The 19,186-nt window shown below is 45.6% G+C and overlaps 1 protein-coding gene across 1 annotated transcript in view; it reads right to left on the bottom strand.

Moving 5' to 3' along the window:
• LOC131265570 (fat-like cadherin-related tumor suppressor homolog) overlaps positions 1-19,186 on the bottom strand; it is a 199,511-nt gene that overhangs the window by 20,695 nt on the left and 159,630 nt on the right. The window contains exons 9-13 of the mRNA XM_058267860.1: positions 12,136-12,282; positions 6,139-6,508; positions 4,362-5,800; positions 3,311-4,294; positions 1,858-2,041 (exon numbers count right to left, since the gene is read on the bottom strand). Coding sequence (XP_058123843.1) covers positions 1,858-2,041; positions 3,311-4,294; positions 4,362-5,800; positions 6,139-6,508; positions 12,136-12,282 — 3,124 coding nt within the window. The remainder of the gene's footprint in view (positions 1-1,857; positions 2,042-3,310; positions 4,295-4,361; positions 5,801-6,138; positions 6,509-12,135; positions 12,283-19,186) is intronic.

The raw sequence follows: 19,186 nt of genomic DNA, 5'->3' as shown, positions 1-19,186 counted from the left end.
GTCCAACCGTTGGTGGTACCCCCCTTTCCGCCCCGGAATCATTATGCAATGCGGCACACGAATACGATCCCGGGAGGGAAATTCGAGTCGCGGCAGGAAACCGAATCCGATAGCGTGCCGATGGACCACCGGCGTGAGCGCAATCGTGTTCCGAGAGTCGTCGCGCGTAAACTCCTCATAATGACCGGAAGTTCGATACCGGGAAATGAAAACCGCAGTAAAACTATGTCAGTGCCGGCGTGCGCGCCCCATCCGAAGGTTTTACTCGATAGTTCCCCGTCCCGGTGGAAGGTGTTTCACTTCATCTAGGGGTTTTTTTTTGCTTTTTTCCGCGCTCCTTCCAAACCGTACTTGAACAGGAAATTGTTTTCCTGTCGGACGAGTACGTTTTTCCCCCCGCTGCCCAAAACCGGATTCTCACGTAGCGCAAACAGGCCCGAGGTTTGCTGCAGGAGTTGTAATTAGAGAAGTATTTGTCGCGTGCTATCGAGTGACGGTGATGCCAATAAAGATTAAGCACCAAAAAAAACCAGGTGCTCCACTTCATCTTTCATTTCGACTGTCGGTGAGAAAAAATATGGCACTGTTGAGACCAACCACACTTGAAGGTGGAACTCAGGGGAAAATAAATCAAGTTAACAAGCTTTTTCGGGTCTGGTAGAAATTTGCTATAAATATCACTTGGAGAGAAAAGCCAAATTTCTTCAGAAACCAAAATATCCGCACGAATTTAATTCGGGTAGGTGTTAGTATATTTTGTTATCTGTTTTTGAGCATCAAGAAAAAGAAAAAGGAATTTCGGGAATGCATGGAAATACCATCCAATACTCTTAGTGGCGTCAAACAGCTTGCCCTAATTTAAACTACCCAACATCACGGTCGAAAAGAAATGTAACGTCGCGCTATCAGTGTCTGTATAGTGCGCGGGGAAAAACTCCAACAGCTTCAACCGCTCGAAGAATTTCTCTCCCACGGAAAGTTCCGAGCGTCGGCGTCGGGAAGTTACAACGCTTGTCCGGCGAGCGCAACACCGAACGATCGCGACGAAGAATGTAGCAAAACGCTTGATGAAGCAAGTTGATTAAATTTTCGCTAAGCTGTCGCTCGGTGAAATTGAAAATCAGGACTAAAAACCGGATGGAACTTTAAAGACAGCGTCAAGGTTTACCGCGTACCGTGGAGAAAATGTGTCGGAGGAAGGTAAGAAAAAAAAACGGCTCAACAAAACACACCGTAATGGCGGCAAAAGCGATCGATTCAACGCATCCATCGGGTTCTAATCGACGATGAAACGGTACTTTTTGTTTGGAGAGAAACGCTCGGGAAAATGAATAAAAGGAATTGTGCGGGAGGAAAAACTGCATGTGCTTCACTTTTTGCCGTGCGAACGAAAACGAACCGGTGTCCATGTGGTGGTCTGGGTCGGGGAAATTAATTCTCTGGAACTGTTCACCCGCCGCTGGCGCATCGGTTTCCGGACCGACCGGAAACAGATTCAAACACGGGAAGATTTTTCCTTTCGTCTGTTTGAAGAACGTTGTTTTCGGTGTGCTTCGCTTTCGCATATGTAGTACCAGAAGAAAAAACCCATCCCCATTCGAACGGTGAAGGAAAGAATGCTCGTGCAAAAAATACTTTGCCTCGATACTAATTTATCTGATGACAGTCGTTTGGGACAAAACAAAAAAAGAAATTATATTACTGCTCACTGTCGTTTGCTCGGTTCTGTTCCACTTTCAAAAAAACTACCCTGCAAAGAGAGAACAGACCAGTTGTGCTTCGAAACGCCACGCGGTTGGGGCGCGAACCCGCACAGCCGTCGTCGTCTGTACAGCGCAACGTCTCTGCGTGACTTACCTGTGTTGAAATCGACGGCGAACTCCTCCAGCTCGTTGCCCTTCACGATGCTGTAGATCAGCTTCCGGCCGAGCGGGCTCTCCGCCTGGATGGCGACCGACAGTGGCGAGTGGAGCTCGATGTTCTCCGCCACCGTGTCCGAGTAGAACTGCTTGCTGAACACCGGCATCGATTTATCTATCACCTGCGCGTCGGTTCCGGGTGGGTTTTGGTTTTGCACCGTTGCGGAAGAAGGCGGAAAATAGGAAAGAGGGAAAATTAGAACGAAGCGTAAAGAAAATCTGGCACAATCGTATGAGAATTCAACCGAACGGAGCTTAGAGCTTGTTTAAGTTAAATTCAATGATCGGAATCGTACTCGTGGAGCGCACCAATCTTTGAGCGAAAAAAAAGGACCTTATCGAACGGGAAAACGATAGAATGCAATGAAGGCCAGAAGGTGGAGAATTTATTTTTAAGGTATGCAAATACTTCTCGAACCAAATTGCTCCCTTTTTTTTGGCGAAATTCAAATGAAATGCTAATCACCTGGCACTCGGTGGAAAACAAAAACCAATAATAAATTGAAAGCTTGTATTGCGAAAATAAACCAGCAAAAACAAAAATGCCTGATATGTTTTGGCAGCCAATTTCAATCGAAATTGTATTCCTACGTCGGAATCCATGTTTGTTTATAGCAGAATGATTTTTAGAACATTCGGTATATATGTTTTGACTCGACAGAAATCTTATTTCTCATCTGAATAACGTAAATGGTTCTGTTTAGAGCGTTCTGAATGCCATTCTCTACAGAGATCCCCCTTCCGGTAGACACAAATCACGAGTAGAGGATTTCCTCCGAAGCGATTTAGATTCCGGACCAGATATGTACTATGATTAATGATGGTATTCAATCAAAAGATCGGCGTTCAAGTTCAACCTTCCGGCGGACGGTGCTTTTACACCGATAGTGCCTATGCTGTGTTTTGCTCGATCCTGGAAAGACCCTACGACACGAACAACTCCGTTCGGTTCATTCATCCATCATATACTTAGGATCGTCCCATACAGTCAGACAAAAGTGGACGGACCAAGGACTCGGTATACCCAAGTTGATGTTGATGTTGTTGTTCAACCCTGGCCGGTGAGTGTGTGAACAAAGTGTTGCGGAAAAATGATATTTTTCCGCGATGAAAACATGAACACGACGAAAGGGTGAAGATTGCCCTATCACGCACGGTTCGAATAAAGAGGGTAAAAATGGATAACCTCAACAAACCCCGGTGGTTTGTTGAAACCGGCCATCCACTTGTGCTTGTTATTATGGTGTTATTGGTTGAAAAACTTCCTGATTTATAAAGGTCTAGGGTTATTCAATCCCTCTAACGTCGGAGCGGTTTTATGATAGATGAGATGAACGTTGAGAAAAGGAATTTTCGTTTCTCCTTTTTCTGCAGGAAGTAAATAAACGTACCTTAACGTGGACGGTAACATCCGTCGAGCAGGGCGTTATACCTCCATCGTACGCCGATATGAGCAGCTCGTAGTCCCGGTTGTGACCCTCGAGCGTTTGCTTCAGCGTCACTTCGCCCGTCTTGCGATCCACCTTGAACAGCTCCCCATGGCCACGCTTCATCTCGTATCGCACCTCGCCGTTCTCGAAGCTGTCCAAATCGAGGGCGTGTACCTTCGTGATGACCGAGCCGCGCGGATCGTCCACCGACACGACCGCGTAGTACGGTAGGTTCACAAACATCGGACAGTTGTCGTTGATGTCCAGAATCGTCACGTTCACGATGACGTGCGCCACGCGCGGTTTTTCGCGGTCCGGTTGCTGCGAACGTGCCTCCACAATCAACTCGTAGTTGTCGCGCACCTCACGGTCGAACTTTTGACCCGTCGTTTGTATCGCACCGGACGTCAGGCCGATGCGGAACATATCGGTCGGGTTGAGTATGTTGAACTCAATGTGTTCGTTCAGGTTCGAGCCGAGTACGTTCACCACCGCGACCGTGCTGATCTTGGTGCTGTTTTCCATGATAGAACCCTCGTAGATTGGCCGCTGGAAGATGAGTCCGGAGTTCTCGGACGTCTCGACGTTGATGTACACCTGGGCCACTTTGGCGAACTTGCCATCGGAGACGCGCACCGCCAACCGATACGATGGACCGATGCTTTCGACGTCCCGTGTCGTAATGATACCGGACTGAGCATCAATGGCGAACACACCGTCCCGATTACCCTCGATGATGTCGTAGCGCAGGGTGGAGTTCTCCGAGCTATCCTCGTCCGTCGCGTTCACCTGCAGCACGGCTACGTTGGCATAGGTCGGCAGCAGGAGCGTTACGTTGTACTCCTTCTGGGAAAACATCGGTGCGCAGTCGTTCACGTCGGTGATGTTGATGCGCACCTCCGCCGTTAGTTCCGATGTCAAACGAGGTTTGCCGAGATCAGTTACCTAATGCGGAAGATACCAATGTTGACATTTATCACAGCCTGCTTACACTCCAATCTTTTCGACTTACCTTAACGTGAAAACTGAAGAATGGAATCTTCTCGTGATCGAGGAACATGATCGTCTTGATCGCACCGGTGCTCGAGTCAATGTGGAAGTACCTCCTAGGCAGCATGTCCAGGATGTCGTAGTGCAATAGGGCGTTCAGGCCGGAATCGTCATCCTTCGCCTTGATGACGAGCGGCAGCGAAGCGTTTACCATATGGTTGTTGTTTCCGGTGGTACCGGAAAGCGCTCCGTTTCCGTTCGCCTGCGTGAGCATCGGCTCGGAGAGGGTCAACACCAGCGATCCGATCGGAGCGGCCTCCGAGACCTCTCCACGGTACACCTGCTGCTCGAAGTACGGCACGTTGTCGTTCTTGTCGAGCACATTTATGATCACCGAGCAGGTGGCCGATGCCGATGCCATGTTCGTTGCACGCACCGTTAGATTGTAGAACTTGTTGTGCTCGTAGTCTAGTAGATCCTTCGTCGTGATGACGCCCGTTGAGGGGTTGATGAAGAACACATCGTCCACGTTACCGCCGACGATCTGGAACAGCAGCGACGAGGTGCTGCGCGCTTCCAGATGGATAACGAACGTACCGATCGGAAGGTTTTCGTAAATCTCCGCGGCGGGATCCTCCGAGGTGAACCGAGGTGGCGCATTGTCAGCCATGTTGATCATGATATGCACGGGGATCTGCGACGAGAGCGCCGGTTTACCACCGTCGGTCGCTTTCACCTGCAGCATGTACTCCGACAGGGTGCTAATGTCCAGCTGCTTCGCCACACTGATCACACCCATGTTCGAGTCGATGCCAAACACATTCCCGATGTTGCCACTTACGATCGTGTACGTAATCCGCGCGTTATCACCAATGTCCCGATCGATCGCGTACACCTGAACCACTCGCGTTCCAATGGCAGCCGTCTCGTACACCTTACCCTGTACAATCTTCGTCGTAAACTCGGGCGCATGGTCGTTGTGGTCGTGCACGGTTATAACGACCGTGGCGTAGTTCCGCTTCGCTGGCGTACCCTGATCCTTCACGATTACGATGAGGACGTGCTCGGCGAGCGTTTCACGGTCGAGCCGGTGCGCCATCACGATGCTCCCGGTGACGGAGTCCACCCGGAACAGCTTCAGCGAGATGGGATCGCGGGCCGCGTGCAGGCTGTAGAACAGCTTCTTGTCCTCGTCCTCGTCGGTGGCGTGCAGCTGCAGCACCTCCATGCCCTCCTCGATGTTCTCCGAGATATCGACGCGGTAAACGGACTCAGTAAACTCGGGCCGATGGTCGTTGATGTCGATTACCGACACGTACAGCTGCGTGTAGACCGTGTGCACTCCGTCCGAGATGCTGATCGTGATGTTGTACTCACGCTGCCGTTCCCAGTCGAGGTATTTCGCCAGCAGCACGTTACCGTTATCGCGGCCGATGTAGAATTCATTTCGATCATCACCACCTGGTAAAGAAGAGATTTAATTTAAGAGACTCTGGAGACCCCATGAAGAACGCTGTAACACGTTGACTGCCAAGCGTTTTTAGCACCCGGTTTTAGTACAATCTTTTTTCAATAAAATTTTTTAATACCATTTATATAGCCGACGGTTCTCGAAGGCCAAGCAAAGAGTTAGGTTCCCTAAGAACTTGTGTTTGAAATTATTATAGTTTTTATGTTGAATTTTCACTTATTTATGGGTCAAAAACGAATTAGAACTAATTGCTGCTGTCATCCATTTTTGGGTGAGTCTTAAAGAGCTGTTGCTTCTTTCGAGAGTGAAACGTAAAGGGAAAACTTACCAACAATATCGTACCACAGCTGCTCGCCATCGTGATCCGAGGCCTGTATCAGAGTCACCAGGAACCCGGGCACATCGCTCTCCGTCAGCTCGACATGCTGGTCACCCGTCTTGACCACGGGCGGGTTGTGCGACTCCAGCGGCACCCCCACAACCGCCACCACTACGCGAGCCTGCTGCGATCGCTTCGGCACGCCGTGATCTTCCGCCCGCACCAGCAGATCGTACTCGGTGTCCACCTCGAACGTGCGCGCCGCATAGATGACGCCCGTGTCCGGATCGATGCGAAACTTTTTCGCCTTCCCGCGGCCCGGCTTGATCGAGTACGTCACGCGACCATTCTCGCCGATGTCCTGATCCGTGGCGAGAACCTGTGTGCACATTAGCAAAACGGAAAAAAGGGAAGTGAGTGTAAGTGTAACGAATTGGAAGCGATGGGATGATTATTTGTAAAACAACTTTGCCATAGCCATCGCGTGTACGTAAACAAGCATCTCCGTCTAATGGAACATTATTGCGTACGCTGTACGAAACGTTGGCGGTACTTCAAATAACGACACCGAAAGCTTCAATTCAATTTCCATCTAAATATAGCCGCTCCTGCCATGCTCGTTATAACGCTTTCCACGGGGATGCCAGCCATTCCCTTTGAAGTTCCCTTTGGTGTGCAGGAAAACAATTCAGCGAAATTGCAATTCTAATTTGTAGCGTTCTTGTGCTCTTCTTTTATTCTGGTTGTTTTCGAGCTCGACACCTACGTTCAAAGTGGTCGTTTCCGTTTGGCGAATTCTTATGTCTTGGAACTTCTTTCGCCGCCGGGACATGTGTTTTACTTTATTTTATTGCTTTCTATGTAGCAACAACTAATATTTATACATTCTATACACCAACTTTATGTACTTAGTGTAAGGGTCTGGTGTGTAAACGCGATTCCGTTCAACTCGATATCCCTTCCTGATCCTGATGTGACTCTGTTCCCACACACGTTGCAAATAGAACTGCAAGATAGATCATCGGTACGGTTTCACGAAGAACGCAAAAATATATTCCACCATTCCGCGTCGTTCAACGTCTGTAAAGTGTTTTTGTGTCGTGCTGTTTCTATCCCTAACGTATGGACTGCTACACTCCTTTCACTTCGTTACGCCAGGTCCTCGAAGTGTTTGCTACGGAACGAAACTTCCGCCAGTCATTCGTCATCTTTCCGGTTGTCGTTACGTCGTTCGTTCCATGTCGGTTGTCGCACACTGACGGACACTGACATTCGACGCGCCTCGAGGATGGTAGTGAGTTGACTTTCTCCATCTCCCCCACCGCTCTTCTTCACCTTCCAGTACCAAAGGGGCTCTGTTTGCCTCAAGTGACAACATATCAGGCGCCATAGAAATACGCTATTGGCGTTTGTGTACATGCACATTCCTCGACAGGACTGGAAGCGTCTGGAGTGGAAAGTGAAGTAACACATCCTTTTCACCTCACAGCTCAGACTCACCCCCATCTTTGGCGGTTCAGGCGGAATGGTATCGCGAAACGCGCGGTTCTGGCTGGTGACAAGAAAAAGGGGATCCTTTTATATCTTTGTCACAGCAAAACACTAACTCATTTCCCCGTTGAAGCATATTTTTTCGGTACTTCCGGGGTTGTGTACGGCGTGTAATACCGCAAACAACGCGGAAGGGCAAATTTCGCCTCCGTTCGAGAGCTCTGTGCAACGAGCCTAAATTGCACTGTGTAGAAGAAGGAGGCAAAAATGAAACTAAAAATGATAAAAATGATTACTCCAACAGAATTTGCAAGCTAATAGAACCGATCAATTTCTTAAATGAAAATGCTCAGTAAAAAATCACGTTGATGTATTTCTTGAATTAAAAAAAAAAACCAAAAAACAATTATTTCTGACAACGATCCCGCTGTGCGAGAAAAGGGGCAATATTTTACGCTTATTCCGACCATTTTTTTCTGTCTTCAGCGGTACATAAAATCATAAGTGACACCATTCCATTCCTTGCACCGTTTTTGGCGGCGAACGGCAGCGAAAGCATGGCCAGCTCACAAATGCGCGGAACCATTTTCCGTGGCATCATTTTGTGTGAACTTCCGTCTCCATTACCGCATTCTTGCCGGGTGGGAAATTCCATACATCGTTCCGTTGTCAGTCGGTCGGCGGACGAAAAGCAGCAAATGGTGTCTGTTCCACCATGAAATGAAGAAAGCATTCCTCACTATGCGGGAGATGGGAAAAAAGGGTCAACACACGCTCCAGACGCCATCCATTTTCCGTGTCCCACTTTCTAGCCATCGGTCCATACATATATGAAAAAATAAACAGGGATACTCTTCAAGTATTGTTTTATATGCTTGATAAGCCTTGTTTATATTTAAGCAAATGAAATTGGACCCATGCTTAGGGAACTTTAAAAACGGTGTATCAAGTACAGTAAAAACCGAATCATTGTTTCTAAATAAACAGTACATTTTTAGTACTGTTGCATCTCCTCGATATTATTTTTATTGCAAAATTTATTTGGAAAGAAATGGCTTAAAAATGATGTGACATGCTTCTGGACTGTGACACACGGTCACAAGAAAAAAGCCCTCTCTAAGCCTATTTTTATTAACGATGGCTGATTTCTAAGTCTTTATCCTTAATAAAAAGAACCGACCGATCTTGCTGTTAGCAAACGCAGGGGGACTAGATTTCGGTGGCGCTAGCGCTTAAGCTAGGTCAAAAGTTAACATTTGGTTACGGTCCGGAGATGTCACATTATTATGTGCCGTGATGTCCCGGGATACCAGGCGCCTCCTTTGCGTACCGTATTCAATTTAAAAAAAACACAACAAGCGTGGAAAAACGTTGGCGTTTTGGTAGTCGTTTCTTTTCACGTTGTTTACGTTTGTCGTCCGAAGCCCGGAAGAATGTCATTTTTATCCCAAATTTATTGGGTCCTTTTTACTGACAAATCCCCGTTTTGATTGACGCTGATGTAGGCACAAAAATGGGACGAGAAGAATAGGAGTAAAGCATCCGGAAAAATAAAACTCCCGGAAATGAAGGGAACAAAAAAGGTAACAATGGTTAGGAGAAGAAAAAAAAAACGGAAGTTTTCCAAGCTTCAACTGGAAAGTCCTTTTTCTAGGATTTGTCCGTCCCTTTTGCCATTTTCATCTGGAACAAGGTTACTTTTTATGAGTAATTTGCGTAATATTCAAATTGACTGTGATTTTTAAGTGCATGAATTCTACTGTATCAACCGTTCTATAATACATAAGTTCATTCGTGATCATATGTGTAACTAAAAGTGAATCTTTAAATAATAGTTGGCCCAAATAATGTACATTAAACGAAAGACCTGTAACTAAGCTGCAAATAATTTGGGTCGTTATAAAATATTAAATAAAGTCGAGCATAAAAGTAAGATCCAGACAAAAACATTGCCCGAAGAAAATAATAGTTCTGTCTTAAATAGACTTAAGCTTCAATTGGATAGTAATTCAAAGACAAAAGCAAATATAAACATATATTTTAAATGTATCAGCAAACGTGCTTAACGACAACTCCGTCATAAAAGTATTAACAATATACAATTCAAGCCATATAAACGATCATTTAAAATTTAAAATTAAACAAACGTTTATGGGTTTATCTTCGGCTTTCGAAAATTTCGTTACCCAAAGCAATGTAAAAAGAGTTAAACAAATCCGTTCTTCACTAAGATGACTTACAATGTCCATTGTCGTGTGACTCATTGCGACATTTCAATGGTAATCACCCTAAGAACAAACCCTAATCCTCTAAAACGTCTTAAGCCAACGCCAAATCCATGCTTAAGAAAATGGAAAATTCCAACCCTCAAAAAGAACAAAAAAAAAAAACAAAATCCCAACCACAAACAATTCGGTTTGTTGGGGTATTTTAAGTTTGGTTTCTTTGGTATTTTTTCTTTCCATTAATGGTGTCTTTTGTGAGAGGGTTAATTTTCTTCGGGCAGGTGCATGGGTTCTTTTCCGAAGCGGCATAGGGGTGGAGAAAATTTCAACCTGAATCGCTCCGGAAAAGGCAAACATTTTTGCTCCGTCTGTCAAACTTCCGGCAAAAACCTTCAAGTGCAGCATAAACCGAAAACCAATCAACTCTCGATAACCGGGTCCAACACAAGACATGGCACCACGAAAGGACACCTATTTCACTTGGACGAAAAACCGTTCCGTTTCCGTGGTTGCGATACGATACCGGCACTTTACGAAGCGTAACCGTATCCGGGTACGGGATCACACATTGTGTCCGGTTTCCAATGTCCCCGCCGACCGATGGTGCGTTGGAAAACTGCCCCAAAAAAGGGAAAGCACCAACCGCACGCAATCGCCCAAGAAACCTGTCATGTTTCAAGGATAAGGGACGGAAAAAATGAAAGAAATGCCTTTCGGCTTTGTAACCACAACCGAGTAATGCTAGGGAAGCAACGATACGGATTCTTAACCTGACACTGATGGGATATAAAATCGTGTGGTTGATCATGTTTTGGTGTGCAAAGCCAAAGAGTTCTAGCTTCTCGGAATTGGTCGATCCGGGAGGGGGTACTCAATGGAGCCATCGTGATTGCGTTCACCACCATTCACTTCCGTGCGAGTGACCATCTTGTAATGGGGTTGAGTTCCTCCCCCCGCATCTTTTGCGGAGAAGTACTTTCCCCAACGTCGCACACTAAACAAGTGGGGACGATATTCCATTCCACCGAAACGAAAGTTTTGTTCCGAAAAGGTTGCAATCTGTTCCAGCCTGTTGAACCCCAACGAGGGAACCTGCTCGAGATTTCTCGTCTTCGAACGTCCGATCGAATACGTGGAATGGAATCGACTGGCAGGGGAGTGGCAGGAAAGATATTCCAAACGTCTTTGAAACTAATAAGCGGGTAGCCACCATTCGCTGAGAGAGTTATAAAAATTACAAAATTTTATCTTGTTTTGCTAACGAAAATTACTGCAATAAAAAGCAATTGTTCCGCAAAAGTATAACATCAGCCAAATCCAAGCTATAGGAAAATTTATGAATTAATTTGACGACTTTACTTTACGGTCACATTGCGTCACACGGTTGATACTTATTTATGAAGCAACTATCAAAAACGAATAAACGACTACTTATGCGACCAAATATTATAATATAACGGTAATAAGCAGAAATAAAATATTGATATAATAGTCTTGTGGTTAAAGATTACAACCGTTTTACGATGTTTTGACGTGATACGTAGTGAAGAAAGGGTGAAACGCTACGTAAATGAACATTAAAGCGCGCAAAGATACTAAAAGCGGAGATAAACAATAAAGTAATAGGTATAAACATCGATGAACGAACACAAGATCGTAAATATATGGAATGTGTTGGGACACTCGTCTAACAGAGAAGTAAATAACATAGTGCGTGTGTGCTTGTTTTGATGTTTAATCCCGCAAAGCAATCGCTACAGGAAACTAATAGCCTGATGATCCACAAGTAGAAAGAAGTATATTTAACCAATAGTAATAAACTTTTTGTGGAAATGTAAAAATATGTGCAGAATGAAAAAGCCAGTATGAACAAGCGAAGCTAATCAAAGCTTTATGTCCCCAAAATTAAGCCATTCTACGGCGAAATGTAACCTGAGGTAAATCATCGTCGCTGTAATATAACGGTGCATATTTAGTTGAGCCAACTTCTAGCGTCACAAATATAACAATATAACATGACTACTTTAGAAAACGAACCGAGCAAAGAACAGAACGTAAGAAAAAACAACAACAGACCCAAATTACACGGACATGGTTTCCGTAAGAATCGATATTGGTGTCTAATCAGATAAGAGGATAAGCTAAATGATGAAGATTTTCATCGACCGGGACCGGGTCCATGTAATGTGGGCCATTAAAACAAAAAGAGAAACGGACAGCGAGCGAGCGAGCGAGAAAGACAGCGAGAGGAAGACGAAAGCGATATCGTCATCGCCGTGATTATCATTACCCGAAAGACGACTTGCAGATCGTTGAAGTTTTTCTCCGGAAACGACTCCCAGGTGGCCGCGTCGTCGAGCCCGACGTCCGGATCGGACAGCATTGGTTCCGGTAGCTCCAGTTCCGGCGGCTCGAAGCCACTGCTGGCGTAATCGTTCTGTGCGCGTGCAAGTGTGTTTAATTTGACACGGTGGTGCGCGTCGACGAGGTGCCGGGGAAGTGAGCGATGATTGTTGGCGAGCGAATGGGATTTTTCGCAAACGAGAGAAACAACAGCGTTGTAAAATATGGGGGTGGGGGAAAAAATAGGACGAAGAATAGAGAGTCGACCGGCAACAGGATGAAAATAGTTTAATTTGATTAAGCAATCAAACACAAACACAGCATCCCATTAGGAGATTGAAAAGGACCGAGAAAAAGGATAGCGAACGAAATGAAAACACAGACAAAAACAGGACATCGAAGTACATTTGCGTCGTTTCGGAGTGTGTACCAGCCGGATTGAAGATGTGATTGAGTTTGTTGTTTGCAGTAACACAGGTGTGTGGCGAGTGTTGTGGTGCCGTGGCGGTGTGGTTCAGAAGCACGCGGGCGGTAGTAAAATTCCGTAAAGTAATAAATTTCACAGCAGAAAAAGGGAAAGAGAGAAAGAGAGAAAATAATCGTTTAAGTAAACCTGCTTGAGCCACCACGCTGGGCTGATTGTTCACCGTGTGGTTAACGAGATCGTGCAATGAAACGGACATTTAAAAAGAACTCCAATGATGATGTGTGTGATGTGCAAAGGCGGAAAACGATACTGAAACATAATGCAAATTAATGCACGAAGCCCGAAAGAATACTTTTTCGATGATGAATGGAGGTGTTCTTGACGCGATTCACAGAAAAAGTAGTTAAAAATGTTTATGTGGCATACAGATAAGTGTGAATTTGATGTGATTGTATTATAAGAGTGCAAACAATGGTGATAAGATTAGTTCCATTAAAATGAAATTAAAATAGAATCAAAACATTCAACCCCTTTGTCGACATTGGACGGTGCTTTTTCCGTAGTACCCTTGCAACAATGTTGCCTTCAACGTTAAACAACACATGGTGTAACGCTGTAAATCCGTTAACACTAGCTTCCCGAGTAAGCGTGGGGATCGCCGTAACGAATGGGACAATTGCATAGTAATTTAGCCGACGATTCGCAGGCGTACTTTAAACTCGTTGCCACCCTCGTCGAACAACGGTGTGCAGCAATTGGAATCGCTTGCTGGAACTTCATCCGCACCTGTGTAGCACTTAATGTGAAGTGATTTGAGCCAACAGTTTATCGATCACCCCTTTTTCGTCCTCTCGTTCGTTCTCGAATAGTTCCTGCCTTTTCCCGGGACATTTGTAATTAATTTTCCCTGAATCGTACGACCATTAATGGCGGGCGGCATCGAGTGTATGGAGTTGTACCGGGCAGAAAGGAGCACCAGAACCATTAAGGGACGACAGAACGTGGGCAAACAAATTACTGCGTGTGGCGAAAAGGTGGGTGTACCACCATCTCGTCATAACAAACTACTTCCGTGGCGCATCATCCACCAACCAAGTGACCTCCCATCGGGCCGACAGGTCGAGATTCCATTATTCACAGATCATAATCATCGTCAAAAAGCAATCGTGATGCGATCCGATGGCCCGTCTGTGGTGGTAACCCGTTCGCAAGGACACGTTGCGTCTGGCCGGTGTCATTGTAACCGTGATTATCACCGCCATTGTCAGCATCGACAACGGATTCGATCATCGGACGGGGGGGGCGGTTGGCCGTGCTGGTGGAAGTTGGTGGTGCGGTACGATACGCAAAAACGGCACAACATCCAGACCATTCAGTCTCTCAACCCACGTCCTTCAGACTGTCGTTATTTAAGGGGGTGGAAGAGGCGGGATAGAGAAGCGCAGTTGCATTAGCGGACTGTCTTTCCAGATACAACACACTGTCGGTGGATGTGACAAGCCGGTAGATGACTAGACAAGGGCTTTCGATATCATCCACTGGTTGGTTAGTTGATAAGTGACTTAGTTTAACTGTGTACTAGATTTATTAAAACTATTAAATTTAATTCAAAGTATAGATGATTTAGCTTTAAGGTTGAAAAGATGAAACGATAAAAATTAAAAAAAAAAAACAAACTTCATTTACTTCTAAGAAAAACAATTCCAATATTGGTATACTGAAGCTGCCAATGACATTAACACAAATTATTTTAGTGAACAATTTTATGACTTACACCTTCGTGCAAGAATATTAGCAAAACCTGTTTTAGGTAAATCTTGGTTCATTATTTATTATTTTCAAATCTTTATTTTCATTTCACCATCAGTATTTCCAGCAGTGTTAAACTGTATTTAGTTAACGTTTTACATAAGTAAAAATAACTTTTCACGGATAAAATTATTTTATTCTACGTTTATTTTTTGATATTATTTTTTATTTTATTTCATGGTTATTATTTTATTTTATTATTTATTATATTATTTTAAATAAAATCACCGGTAATTTCCATTTCTATTTTTCATTTAACTGTTTTAATTTAAACTAGAAATCTTTATGTTTTTGCATGATCGAATTGTTTGACGTCAATAAATAAATCAAAAAAATATCTGTCCCTGAAAACAATCAACTGTTGATAGTGACGTTATTCACTACTATTGCCAACTAATCCAATGAATAATTGAATAACAGATTGCAAATCAGTTGGAGCAAGCGGTAAATTTATCGAGCATAACTAGCCAACAAATTCACACGCAGGAAAATTCAGCAAATAAATCAGGGCCAACACGAGGTCTTCGGTAAGCCAGCAGCCCCGCACGGACAAGGCCTATGTGAGCTAGTATCCTGCGGCGGAGAATCAATTCGAAAACCACCAAACGCAACCGAACGGTAACCGCGAACGCTACATAATTTCGGTGTCGGCCATAGCGGGACACAACGAGGGTCCGGAAAAAGGTAGAGAAGGAGGCAAAAATAACGGCCCGAAATGATTGTTTAGCGTTAAGCTAGTGATAATCTATTCCTGTCACTGGTGTCATACGCCATCGGCGGCAAAGGGCGCCGCAGGCAACAGTTTGTTTCCGGGCCAATCCAGCAAAAATACGCGCATGGATCGCTTGTACGCTATTTTGGGATGAGTCCATTTTAAATTTATAACGAATAATTGATGTTTGAATAATGTAAGTCCGCCCGGTTTGGCGCGTGGACTACAAAACGAGTAGACCCGCATTAACCATAAAGCTCATTATCAAACACAACACTGCGAGGCACACTTACGTATGTGCGTGAGTGTGGGTCCGTAGTTTTTAAATAGCATTTCACCACCTCCATTTGCACACGATTCCTAGAGCAGTGTCGTATTTTACGGCATATGAAAACACTGCAGGGGAAATGGCTATGATAATGGGTGCGCCTGTAACGCTACCTCTCTTACACCATTCCATTCCTTCTCTCTCTTTCTCGGACTTTCCACCTCACCAAGGTGGCTCCTCTCAGACCCACATAGGGGACGAAATTGGCAAACGGGATGAATTATTCAACGATACCGTAGTAACCGGGCAGGCTGGCAGCCCTACAATGTTGCTGTTGTTTATCCGTCAGTTTTTCGAGTCCCCTACAGCATCAGTTATGTGTACGTGTGTGTGCGTTAGTGGAAAGTTACCGTATCGGAGGCGAAAGCGAAAAGAAAATATTACCCACGGGAACATTGTGCCTCGGAAGGTGTGGACGCGCTGCTCTGTGTGAGCATTTTGCATAATTTAGCAGCATTTTGTAATTAACGGCCAACACACGGGAGACTCGGTGCGGGTGCGGGAGGAAAAGAAACGTGGTCGAAGGAGTGGAAGGAGACTAGGCGAGAAAACAGGTATCAGGTGGGTGGTTTGAAGTGTTCTCCAAACCACGGGAGGGCACCGGGGCGGGGAAAACAGTGAATGTGGGTGAACCGCACATTAAGCTTGGTTGATTTATTTTGATTGGGCGAACGACCGAGAAGAATGACGGCATTAATCTTCTCCCATCATATGGTAGGCTTTTTGAAGTATATTCTCCATTTCATTCAAAAGCTAACTACGAAGGAGAAGGGTTTTGTGGGAGAAAACAAACACCTTATCTCTCGAAAATCGTTCGTTAATCCATTATGAAAGGTCAACGTTGGCAAATCGATTTAAAACAAAAGGATAGTGCTCCCTGGCGAAGCAAAGAAAATCCCATTACTATAATTATACGCCCTCGGACAGTAAAGAAGCATACGTTCCGCGAGAGGCCAAACTGGAAGGGGCTGAAGGGGAGACCGGTTACGGTTCGCTCGACCGGAAAATTACTCTCTTATCATAATTACAACTATTGCCGCTACCAACAATTTCCGGCAGCATCAATCGCCCCCCTCGTGACCACCGATGGTTGTGTTCGTGCGATGGAGGCGCCCGGTCGTTGGTGACGTAAACACCAAAAATCAAGAGCCCGTGTCAAAGCACAATCGGGCTCGGTTTTTTTTCTCTTTCTCTCGTGCGAACCTTGCTCTTCCATGCTTCTTGGCTCCCATCTTTCGCACGGAGAAGAATTGAAATTCAACTGTCGTGCCAGATCGTACCGCCGTACCGGGTGACCGGGTCGCTTTATCATTCAATTAATCAAACCAGAAAGAGTTTCGTCCGTCCAGACACTCCATCTTCTTCACACCACACAACCACTGGCGGCCGTGTAACGAAGTTCCCACCACCGGGACTGAAACACAAGAAAACCGAGCGAGGAAACACAACTAAACCGGGGGTCCATTTTAGGGGGTGGCTTGTACTTGCGAAGGAAATTGTCATCAGGAAAAGTTCGAAGTGGAAGAAAAAAAAGGTCAATAAAACACGAACAGAAGCATACTTCAAGGGAACGAACAGCATCAATAACATTCGGCGATAAATCATTGCGCGCTCGGTGGTGATGCTATGCGATGTTGTGTTCGTTGGTGCACATCGTTTCATCGCTCATTACTTAATGAAGAACGCGCGGGGACAAGGGAACGGGTGGTAACCGTGTAGTTGTCTGGATGGAGGAATGTAAGGGGAAGGAATTAATTACCCAAGTTGATTGAATTACTCATCATCGAGTTGGAAGGAAAATGGTACCAGGAGGGGTGGAGAAATGAACAACATTTATGTGACATAAGTGCGATTACGGTTGTCGGAAACAAGGGATAATGTTTGGAGTTAAACATATCCTTCAAAGGACATAAAAGGAGTCTGTAGGACTTACCTAAAAAACAAGAGGAATAAACTTACTCCAAACAAAAATTGTCAAAAATAAAATTGGTGTCCTTTTAGGCTTTTCCACAAATAAATCCAAACCACTAGGAGAACCAACCTGTGGACAGGTGGATGAACAAATATTCTATTCTATTCCGACCCAAATCGCTTTTAAATCCAACGTCAGACGTAAACTACTCTCGCATAAACTAGCGAGTGCCATGTTCATCCCCCCTGGAACGGTATCAACGCGTCACGATCAAGCCGTGTGTTCGAAATCTGTGTGGCCGAACGGAGCGCATGACCACCGCTCCCGGTATCGTGCAGCCACGGTCAGGCTTTCCCCGGGAAAGGCTCCGGAAAATCAGAACTCATGTCTATCCATTCGTCTTTCGCATGCAGCGTGGTGCATGCGCAAGGGAAAATTCGGTCGCAACCGGGAGCTGTCACAATGGTTTCGAATTCGTAACTCCTGCGGCTTCCAATGCTTCGCGGAAAAAAGGATGGGAAATGGGACTGGTGGGGGGGGGGGGGGGGGGATTGGCACCGGAAAAGCATACCACACCGCTTTTTCGACACCGAATGACACCGACGGAAAAGGTCCGGGATCGACGGATTCGGGACCGGGTCTCGTCGAGAGCCGTGCCACCCATCAAATTGTGCCCTAGAATATATGCCGCAGTGTTACCTTTTGATGGCGAACTGGCACGGCGGATGCCGTGGCTTTCGGTGCTGATCACGTCCGAAAAGCAGGGAGCTAGCGAAACCCCCTGGATGTTGTTATGTTCGCCCAAATGAGATTTTAATGAGCGAAGCATGCTGAGCTGCCGGTCGCTGGACAAACACATCGCCCCGAGCTACGCTGATCCGGGGCCCTTGATATAGGCGAGGGATTTACAGTCGGTCAGAAGTTCCCGAATTCCAGGAACTTGGTGCCGATGAAGGCGAGTTATTACTTAAGGTAGGCGAAACGAAACCGAAGCACGGCAGGAAAGAACTAAAAATACGCATCGTGGGAGCGCATAATTGGCTCAACGAAAGTTAAAGACAAGAGGAGTTCGTTCGTCAAGGAAAGTCCCAAAACCCCCGGGAGGTGTTACCAGGAATACTATTTTATGATTGAATCCGAAACACCTAACTCCCGAACTCAAGCTGCGACGCGACCGGGGGTCGATTTTCAACCACGAACTTCCAGCGATACTTTGGCCCGAGCCACCCTCGCGAAAAGGATTAACGCTTTATAAACCTAATCCCACATGCCCCTCCGTTGCTGGCAGTCGCTTTTCGACGCTTCTCTCGCAGGGAGGTTTCGAAAATTCACGGTGTGCCAACATCAGCTGGCGTGGAGAGATTTGGTTGGATTGAGGCAGCAAAAACTGTCTTTTAGCCTACACGCCATGTTTTAGAGAGGCTTTAAAGTCGTAGCGGTAGTACTCTTTCAACCCCCACGAGCATCAAACTTTGATCCTTTTCAATCGTTAGATAAAGAGTCGGCTGAAAGCGTACTCCACATTGGAGCTTATGAAAATGAATGTGAAAGAAAACCAACGATTGACGAAGAATGAAAATACTCCAACGCTTCGGAAACGTCGTCATATGCAAAGTCAGATGGCATCACTGCATGCTTCAGTGGAAGATAGGCGCGTGTACAGGCGGCCTTTGCGTGGGAAATGATACGTGGAAAACGATTGAACCGTGGGTGAAAAGGGCACGATTAAAAGAGGAGAATGAAAAAACGAACACATTAAAATGCACTCCAGCCAACGTTCGCGCGGATGAAACAAATAAAATCATCTCGA

Source organism: Anopheles coustani, chromosome 3, assembly GCF_943734705.1.
Source record: "Anopheles coustani chromosome 3, idAnoCousDA_361_x.2, whole genome shotgun sequence".
Taxonomy (NCBI): Eukaryota; Metazoa; Arthropoda; class Insecta; order Diptera; family Culicidae; genus Anopheles; species Anopheles coustani.
Note: the sequence above shows the minus strand (reverse complement) of the source record. Positions and strands in the feature narration are given on the sequence as shown.